Source organism: Saccostrea cucullata, unplaced genomic scaffold (assembly GCF_032062105.1).
Source record: "Saccostrea cucullata isolate Sc308-1 unplaced genomic scaffold, CSIRO_AGI_Scuc_v1 ctg23408, whole genome shotgun sequence".
Taxonomy (NCBI): domain Eukaryota; kingdom Metazoa; phylum Mollusca; class Bivalvia; order Ostreida; family Ostreidae; genus Saccostrea; species Saccostrea cuccullata.
Window position 1 is genome coordinate 14,878 of NW_026926393.1, and position 10,479 is coordinate 25,356.

Genomic DNA, 10,479 nt, shown 5'->3' on the forward strand with positions numbered 1-10,479 from the left:
ACACGCAATCTCACTAACATGAAATTACACAATACACTGTCACGCTAACACGAGTTTACACAATACACTGTCACGCTAACACAAAGTCACAAAACAGGCTGTCTCACTATTCACTAACACAAGTTCGCACCAAACGCTGTTGCGATAACACACTGTCATCCTAAAACCATTTTCACACAACACACTGTCATCCTAATACCATTTCACACAACACACTGTCAGGCTAACACGAGTTCACACAACACACTGTCACGCTAACACAAATTCACAAAACAGGCTGTCTCACTATTCACTTACACAAGTTCGCACCAAACGCTGTTGCGATAACACACTGTCATCCTAATACCATTTCACACAACACACTGTAATCTTAATACCATTTTACAAAACACACTGTCAGGCTAACACGAGTTTACACAACACACTGTCACGCTAACACAAATTCAAAATACATGCAATATCGCTAACACGAGTTCACACAACACGCTGTCTCTCTAACACGAGTTTACATAACACACAGTCTCGCTAACAAGAGTTCACACAATATGCAATATCGCTAACACAAGTTCACACAACACACTGTCTCTCTAACACCAGTTCACACGACAAATTTTCAGGATATGCGAATCAAACTAATGCGAATTAAATTGCGTTCACACAACAGCCAATGCGAAGTAAACTAATGCGAACTATTATGACGTCATTTGCAAATCACATCACCTTATGCAGGAGCATATGCATTTGACATAATGTTACAGTGTCTGTACACACACTTTAGTGATTAACACAATTTTCCTTAGTTTTTCACTCAAAAATAGCACAACTACTTCAATTTGACCACGGATATGTGGAATTTGACCTAATTTTGCCATTACGCATGCCTCAAAATTTTATTCGAATTAGCTTCGCTTAGCGTTCAAACGGAGCTAATGCAAAGTAATTTAATGCGCAGTAAACTAATTGAATTAAACTAATTCGCATTAAATTCTCCGTGTGAACGCTTAGCGAAGCTAATTCGCAGTAACTTTACGTTTAATTCGAATTAAACTCTCCGTGTGAACAGTGCATATAACTAAATTGTACAAGTAAAATTCAGCATGAAGTTAATAAGCAATATACATGTGTTTATACTGCCTTCAGTATATGCATTTTATACTGCATGTCTTGTATATATACATGTACGTGTTAATATGGTATCACTATACATGTTTCATAATAATTAGTATCTTATAATATTAAGTATTGACAAAAAAATATATTAAGACTGAAGTGCAGTATTTTAATTAATCTACAATGATTCATATAAATACTCTCCTTAAAATTAGAAAAATCTTACTTCAAATGATACTATAAGTACCTGTGCTTTTCTTAGAAAGACAAGTGGTTCCTTCAAATGTTCCACTGGTGGGTTTGGATACTGAAGTTTTGGGTGTGTTTGGAGGAACCTGTATATTGCATTCCTAAGTTTTCTGTCCCAGCCTAATGAAAATATAATAAAAGATCATCATATTGAAAAAAATATTTAATATTAAACAAGAGGCCCACATTGCTCACCTGAGTAGCTTTGGCCATGCTGTTCTTTACCAGATTTCTCCCTTGTAATACATATTGTGACCCCACCCTACCCCATGGGTCATAATTTGGAGAATTTAAAATCTTAAAAAGTCACTACCCCAGGATGCTTTCACACAAGTCTTAGTTTTTCTGGCCAAGTGGTTCTTGACAAGAAGATTTTTAAAAATTCTTAATATTTCAATGTAAAACTTGGATTCCAAATTGTGACCATGCCCTACCCCCCGGGTCATGATCTGAACAATTTTAAATCTACATAACCCATTTAGGATGCTTTCACATAAGTTTAAGTTTTTCTGGCCCAGCGAATCTTGAGAAGAAGATTTTTAAAGATTTTCCATATTTTAATGTTAAACTTACTAGGTTACCTTTTGTGGCCCTGTCCTACCCCCGGGGGTCATGATTTGAACAATTTAGAACCTACACTACCCTAGGATGCTTCCACATAAGTTGACATCATCTGATATTTTGGCAGCAATGAAAATGTATGAAGCTTGAGATTTTCATCACTGCATGAATCTCATGCCATCCCAAGTTTGGCCATCTGTTAAGAAATTTCCCTTAAAAAATTAGATTATCATTTACTCTTGTTAAAGAATTTAAAGAAAAGTGAAAGATTACCAGAGTTTACAAGACCATTTAGAACTCCCTTTTTAAGTTCAGACAGCCTCAGGGTTGGTTTGGCAATTTCTACCTGAAATAAGAAAGGAAAGATGTGTTTTAATAAACAACCACAATGCACATATGTCAGTGTTTTTTTTTTCTACATTATATTCCCTTTGAGATAAGAACCGACCACAGGCACATGCTTCTTGAATAAATGACATTGTTAATGCTTTAAGAGGGTTTTCGAAAAGTATGTGGACAATGTCAATCTTCGTTATACTACTTTCAAGAAATTACAAATAAGCTCCAAATCCTGTGTAAAAATATTTGTTTTGTTGATGTGTAAAGTTTCATTTCATTCGATTTAATAGAAATCAATTTACTTCGTTTTAAAATTAACAGGTTAAGTACCCACAAAACATACTTAGAGACCATGTAACGTAAAAAACATAGCATCAAGAACTTCTTAAAAATACTATCCCTTTACATTTCAACAGTTTAATTAGTTCAATAATCACTTATCAAAAACCTTTTTCTAACACTTGAAATTCATTTCTTGTTGGATAATTTCCTTTGTCAATGTTTTAATTTCTTTTACCACTTAGCTGTGCTTTCACAAGATCAGCAACTCACAATGTCTTTCCGTGAAATTCCAAATTTTAAAAGTTTTTGATAATTCTAAGTTTTTGTCAGATAAAGAAATCATTTCCTCACAAATTGTCCTCATCCGATACAGAGTCAGTCTGTCACTCAAATACGGCCTGTACTATTTATAAACACATGTTCAACTTAACTGTGACTTAATTTTTGATGCCTTTAACATTTTTAGAGTTTATTTACGATTTTCCCTGAGTATAACACAAAATTGCATCGTTATCTCCTGCTCTGTGACATTCAACAACGTAATCATTTTTGTTGCTTTCAATGAGGATTACATAACTTCCCAAACTGATTTCTATTCAATGAATCAAAACATTAAGTCATAATTTGGAATATGATCGATCGAATCAATGTAACAGTTCTTAATAATTTAAAATTCTAGGATTTTTTCTGTTTTTATTCCATTTTACAGAGAAAATGACTACAGACATTGTCATATTTATTTCGTGTGTTGTTTGTGAATTTCTAAATTTTGACCTGCTCCCCAATCTGATTTTTGCACTTTTAAATTCTGTATAGGTTTGAAATATATATATATGATAATTTTAAAAATTTTTAAATCAATCACGGATTTATTGTTAAAATATTTCTACCAAATTTGGTTAGCATATGACGTTAAATAAAAAAGATATGACAGGAGTCCACAAACTTTTTGAACAACCATTGTATCAACAAAACTTAAACGAATAATAAACATGCCTTGATTTAATAAGAGATTGCAGAGAAATCGTCAATAAAACAGTTCTTCATTAAAATCAGCCCTGTTTAGGCTTCGGTTCGGTAAAGCAACAGGCATATGACGTGATGTGACATCAGAGTCTTAGACACACAGAATGTCACGTGCGGTTTGATGAACCCGATCTAAGTGAAAACTGAATAATCATCTGCTCTCGCCCTAACGGTCGCACCATCAACATATTAAAACTTTTTTTAAACATGACTTATAAAAACTTTGTGTGTGTTTGTGTGTGTGGTTTTTTTTTACATTGATATACATGATATCATGGATATATTTTAGAATGTTTAACAGAAAAATCACATCAGATTTGCAGTATGTAACCCAAATTTTTATAGTTGAATCCACACTTTTCAAAAGTTATGTCCCTTGGCCGCCATCTTAGGGGATAAACCCATAGAATCCTCACAGTACCCTTTGTAGTTTTCAGGTTTGTAACTTTGTCATTTGACTGGGAAAAATTGTTGCATAGTGTACATACTGATTGCCCCATGCTGGGGCTAACCACACATCCAAAGAAAACAATTTAAACACAGTGGATTCATCATAGCCCGGCCAAATGTTTGGTAGCATGAAGAGGAGAAAGGTTGCTTCTTTCCCTTTTGACCTTTTGGTTGACCCCGCAAAGGGAAACAACTTTTGTAAAGTGTGGATTGGTCTATAGGTCTTCCATTAGGTATTTCCTTCATGTATATTTACTAAATTCTCAGAATGAGGGTATTTACAGAAACAATCATTCCTCATGTTAGCAGGTGCTTGAATGTGGACAGATACGTCTGAGATTCAAGAGAAAACCTACATATCAACAGGGACCTATATACTGTATGAAAACACTATAATTTGCAATTGCATATCAAAACTTTTACCTGTGCAGCAAATTGGAGGTCGGTGTAGATTTTGGACGTTTTCAACTCGTCTATTAGATTTTGAATGTAGGCCTTGGAAAAATTCGGATCTCCCATCTTGACTTGAGTCCTTAGCAACTACAGCTACTTTCTACATTCTTGCACTGATTTATCACGCCTGTTTGAATAGATGAATGATATAGATAATTGGTTGCTTTCTCTCCTTAAAAGAAAGCCCACATTAAGAAAACGAGATATAATTTATCAACTAACCAAGTCTCTTTTTTTTTACCTCGAATATGCATACACTTAAATTAACTCCACCAACAGAAGAGTTCTTCATATGATAAAAACTGATTCTAGTCGGGCATATATCCGGAATGTAATAGGGTGTTATTCAATCAAGAAATACTTTTCCAGGATATGAGTTCACAACCATGACATAATTATCTCTGAATGACAGGGAGATATGCTGCTTCTTTATATAAGTACTAGTGCTGTCTCAAACTTGAATTGTCATATATCTTTTAGATCTTTCTTGCCTCCACTACTTCATATATAATTTGTTTTTTGTTTATAAATTCAATGATTTATAATATGCCCATTAGGGTATAATTGAACATCGAAAGTTTATAATTTATTCACTTACTTGGTAAACTTACATATTGCTTCCCTTAGCCGATTAAATGCAATTTCAATTACTCAAAATGGAGCTGATCTTCATCAGTGGCCATCCAGCTGTACCATTTAGTTGTATTTTGACTAACATATTTTATACCAAGTATTATAACTTTGTTTTCATAATTTTTTTTTCTGTTCTTTCTGTCTACTTGATCATTGCATGTATAAAGCTCAGAGTGGGTGTGAGTGATCGACAGGGGATGCTGATTTATCTCTTGGGCCACCGATTCGGATCATTCCACCTCTGAAATTTCCTGCACTTATTCGTATAGTTTTTAATACTCTACTCAGATAATGCCCCCTATGAATTTGATATGATAGGAACATAATGGACCATCAAATTAATTTTATGGGAAAATATTAAGGAAGAAATCTCTGCACATCTCAGGAACATCAGTGCCACAATTATACATGTATAAGTCATGTGAATAAAGAACTACATAAAGTATCCTCATGCAGGTAATGGGGATTCAGTTCATTCAAAGAAAGGATCTATTGGGGAATGAAAACATTTTAGGATTTTTTTTTTTACTCAAGTACGTGTACAGGAGAGCCATAATTATCACGTTAAGAACTCAAATATTCCAAATAACATAAGTTCACATTCAAATGTTGTCAACCGGGGTACACGTAATACAGAGCCATAATGGAAAATAAAAAAAATATACAAGGGAATATGTAAAAATGTTTACTTAAATTCACTTAATTAAAGAAGAGTAAAACTTGTTTTTTTTATGATAATTTATTGACTAACAATAAATGAAAACAAATAAATACCCGACAATACATGTATCAATATTGACATCAATATATACAGAATAATAAATATCATCATGTATAAATATAAATCTTTTAAATTGAATACATTAATTTATATTGTAAAGAGAAAAGATTTTTTTCATAAAAAGCTAAAAATTTAAACAAAAACTTAATTTCATAATAAACAAATTATTGCAGAATTTTGCAAGCTTCATATTTTCAATTATTGTTGAAAAAAATGATGTTTTTTTTTTTTTTTTTTAAAAAAACTCAAAATTGCATAAGCTTTAAAGTTGTGTACCTACATGTATTGAATCCTTTGATCGCTGTGAAACGGAAAAATATTACTAGATCTGCCATTTAAATTTCCTAACTGCAAACTTTCACATTTTGAATGTGTTTTGTTTTTTCCAATATGAAATGAAGACCAATTTAAACCTAGCCATTACCATTCCTTTCCATTTATGTTAAATTAAGTTATAAATTTATAGGAAATAAATGTACTAGTCAATAAATAACAATAAGAGAGATAATTATCAAAATATCAAAATTTCATATATATGTACAACCAGTGCAAAAATATATACACATTTATTTCTTCAATTAGCACACACACAAAAAAAAAATGTTTATTAAAGAATAAGGGGTTATCATCAGTATTACAATGTACAGCTAATTCCCCTTTAAAATCAAATGTGTTACTGTAACAAAATCATTTGCATGTAATATATCACTCCAGGCACGTAGCATTGATTTTGAAAGTGGGAGGGGCCAGCTACAGAATTTTTCTTACTCGCCTGAAAAAGTTGACAAGCAAAAAAAAAATAAAATAAAAGGAAAATTGGCCAAAGTCGAAAATCCTATTTTTTTTTGGGGGGGGGAGGGGGTAGAGGTAATTTTTTTTCATGAATTCTTTCAATATCCATTTTTAAGCTCACAATACTATATTTTCTTCATATTACTTTACTTTAGTATAAAGTGTCCAGCCTTTCAATGAACATTTTCAATAGTGTGTTACTGTAACAAAATCATTTGCATGTAATATATCACTAAGATTATAAAGTTGTAAATATTTAAAATAGGAGTGAAACAAAAGTCTCCTTCATGGTACGATATGTACCATATAATTTTGTATCAGTACCTTTATTTTTTATTAGATACCTACATTTTGTTGGAAAGGAAACAAATTTAGCATAGTTCTAGCCACTTCATTTACAAGCAAATTGACAAGAAATTGATATTTATAAATATGATTTGACTATTAAAAATTATTTTACAAACTATCAGTCCTCAAAAATTTATAATAATATTATGTTTTGAATACTAAATTATGCTAAGCAACATTTGACCTTTGTTCAACCTTACTGAATATTGAATAAGGATCCCGATGGAAAAATGAACCAAACTGAAAGTGGAGATTTTGCAAAATGTATCAAACTGAGAAAAAATACCATAGTGAAACCATACTGCTGTAAACTGTTTCACTCCTAATTTAAAATAGATGCAAAAAGAACATTATTCATTACCTTGCTATACAAGATTTTAAGTTACATGCTATAAATTGTCAAGAAAAAAAAGCATCTCCAGAAACAAGAAATATTGAGAAATACTGGTACATGAAGTAGTTATTTTGTGTAAAGATATATAAAGCGTCAATCCTTTTGTCAAAAGACAAACAGCACATTTAATCAACCTCAGAATAGATTTTCAATTTTTCATGATAGAAATCATATTCATACACAGAGAAAAACTTTTGGTACTGAATAACAATGTGCCTCTCATAAAGAGAGAAGAAAAAGAATAGGAAAAAGTACAAAAATGAGATAATACCTATATGTGAACAACATCAAAATAACATATATTTCAATCATAAAATAAATATGAATACATATGTATATGTCAGTCAAGAAACCAGGTTTGATTTGAATCCCAGATATATGTTTTTTTTTTTATCCCACGGGAGAATCATTTATCTCCCCCTGCCAGGCTGGCCAGACAGCCACAGAAGCAGATACAGCAACAGGAGGTACCCAGTAGTATGTAGGTCGCAGTGGTCAGCCAGAAGGCATAGTCATACAGTATGGGGTTACAGTAGTTGTGCTGTCCCGGTACTGTGCTGTACGTCTCATAAGTTCTGTAGATCACAACATTCCCTGTGTTAAAGAAATAGTATTACATGTAAGATCACATTAAAATAACTGGAGAGAATTTTTATGAAGGATTCCTTGAAGCTGAAAAATAGTTATAATTATGGAAATGACAGAATTTTCACATTGATTATGAAGTAAATTTTAGTAACTGCATAATACGTTGAAATTTATTCTGAATATTTCTTTCTCATAGATTAATAAATTTCTTTTTTTTTTTAAATGTACCAAGTAAAACAAATCATACAATTAATATGCATTTAAAATATTGTCTGAAAAAGATTTCTCAACAGAAATACATAAATAAATGTGGTTCAATGTAATTATGTTTTTTTCATTTACTTTTCTCTCTTTACTCACCAAAAATAAACCAAACCAAAAGAAAACAGTTCAACATGGAATCAAACTTTGTGGTTTTCACATTGTCATCTTCTGCATTTTCTCTGTCATTCTTTACTTTCTGACAAAGACTTGAAAAATTCTTAATGATTCCAACAGATCCAGCAACAACCAGATACAAGGGAATGAGCCACTCAGCGGGACAGTCATGGAAATATAGGCTGCCTACAAAAATAATACTTCAAAGTCAATACGGAGTCAGTTAGGTAAGGAAAAGAGCATATATTTATAACTCATCTCACAGTGAATTTTATGTAATTTATCTAGACTCTGGGCTTGATTTTCTACAGTTTGGCCAAGACATAGATTAATGTTTATTAAAAATGCAAGGAGATTTAAACAACGATTTTCAGATATTAGAACAACTTTTACCTTTCAAGCAAAGGTTAATATACATACCAACTCCAGTTTTCCAAATACATGTATTTTATTTTGAATACTTATTGAATGCTTTTTATTTCATTTATTGCCAAAGCAAACAAACTTACCCATGACAATCATTGAGATTGGTACAGCGAGAATAATTCCAAGACAAATGGTACAGCCCACTGAAGGAAAAAAAATCATTAGTTAATATGATAACATCATGTTTTTGTTTCTGTTTTTACTACATTATTGTAACACACAAGGGTCTGTCATGCTTTAAATTAAGTATTATCACAAAGAGAAAGAAACTATAAAATTAAAAATTTTAAAAAGTAGTCAAAGGTCAATTTCAGGGAAAATGAAGAATAATGCCATCTTTATAAAGTTCATAATGCAGATTAATATCGATGAAACTAAGTTCTTTTTTTCACCAAAATCAAAAAGTCAGGCAACTCCAGAGGTGGTATTAAAATATTTCATAGTGAATAGTATGAAAAATTAAATCAGAGACTATTTTTAATTTTTAGACAACTAGCTATCATGCAGCTTGTATGCTTAATTTTTTTTTAATTTTATCAATTTCAAGATAAATATAAAAACAGATTATGAAAATATGTACTGAATATACATTACCTTGTCATTATTTACTAAATTAACATATAAAGTTAGAAAATGTAACAAATGACCACAATAGCTAGGTAAAACTAAAATCAAACAAAAAATTTAGTAACCAAACTGAATGCCCTAATCGAAAGTTAAATATTGTGAATTTTGAGTTTTCATAATTTCTTAAAAATAACTCTTATATAAGGATTGTTCATGTAATTTACACTTCCCGCATATCATCAACCCTAAGATTAACGATTACTTACAAGTTCCCATGACGATTGTCAGGATTTTTTTGAAGAACTGTGGTTTGCTTTCTGATTGGAGCTGGGCTGCTTTGACACGTCCATACAGGGATTCGTATGATGGAGGGGGCTCTACCAATAGAAAATACCATGTACAGATCACTATAATGGAAATACATGCAGCTCCTTATAGCATATATGCATTCAGTTACATGTAGTTACATGTAGGTATATTTTACATATGAAAAACATTTACTTACTTAACCTTCACATTATATTACATTTATTCAGTAAACGAATGACCTTACCACTGGGTGTAGAGGTCTGACTCTCTGGGTCAGAGTATCTTGGAGGCTGGGCATCCAATCCTTTTATGGATTCATTCTCCCTGTTGGCTTGTTCATAAGAAGGAGGGGCACCTGGGGATGCCTGTCATGAATGATAAACAATGTATAAATCAACATGAATGAAGACATGTTAATTGACAAAGACCATCAACTAAAACAGTTTTAAACAGGTCCAGTCCAAAGACTATTTCTACCTACATAGATAATAGCTACGTAGGTATTTAAACCTACTCAAAGTAGCTATTTTTACCAACTTTCTGCTTTACTTGGAGTTTATGGCCAAATACAGGAACGGCGCTAAATGGTAAGCTCAAAATTCCTTGATACAGTCAACCAATGATGGATGTGACAAAATTTTGGCAAAAAAATGATTACTTCTTAAATTGTCAATTTAACATTAGTTTCTATACAAAATTGTTAATTTATGAAGTAATCATTTTTTGGCCAAATTTTTGTCATATCCATCATCATAATCCCTGTTGAGATTCTGCTGGGTTGCGACAGCATCAG

The 10,479-nt window shown here is 31.9% G+C and overlaps 2 protein-coding genes across 3 annotated transcripts; both read right to left on the bottom strand.

The window, feature by feature from the left end:
- Positions 1–1,357: 1,357 nt before the first annotated feature.
- On the bottom strand, positions 1,358–4,703 carry LOC134271536 (TBC1 domain family member 19-like; the record flags this gene model as incomplete). The annotated part of the gene is made up of 3 exons (XM_062753741.1): positions 4,441–4,703; positions 2,194–2,266; positions 1,358–1,479 (listed from the first exon to the last, which is right to left on the bottom strand). Coding segments are annotated over exons 1-3 (291 nt in total), but the record flags the coding sequence as incomplete, so codon positions are not given.
- A 1,424-nt stretch (positions 4,704–6,127) lies between these two features.
- On the bottom strand, positions 6,128–10,086 carry LOC134271537 (transmembrane protein 272-like). 2 transcript variants are annotated; one of them, XR_009993041.1, is made up of 6 exons: positions 9,931–10,086; positions 9,644–9,754; positions 8,894–8,953; positions 8,367–8,570; positions 6,910–8,012; positions 6,128–6,592 (listed from the first exon to the last, which is right to left on the bottom strand). XR_009993041.1 is itself a non-coding variant. In XM_062753742.1 (5 exons), exons 2-5 carry the CDS (start codon positions 9,651–9,653, stop codon positions 7,825–7,827), a joined length of 462 nt encoding a protein of 153 aa, XP_062609726.1. In that variant the 5' UTR covers positions 9,654–9,754; positions 9,931–10,086; the 3' UTR covers positions 6,878–7,824. The 2 variants fall into 2 exon arrangements, 1 of the variants encoding a protein (XP_062609726.1); XM_062753742.1 differs by lacking the exon at positions 6,128–6,592 and having other exon boundaries at positions 6,878–8,012.
- Between the last annotated feature and the right edge of the window lie 393 nt (positions 10,087–10,479).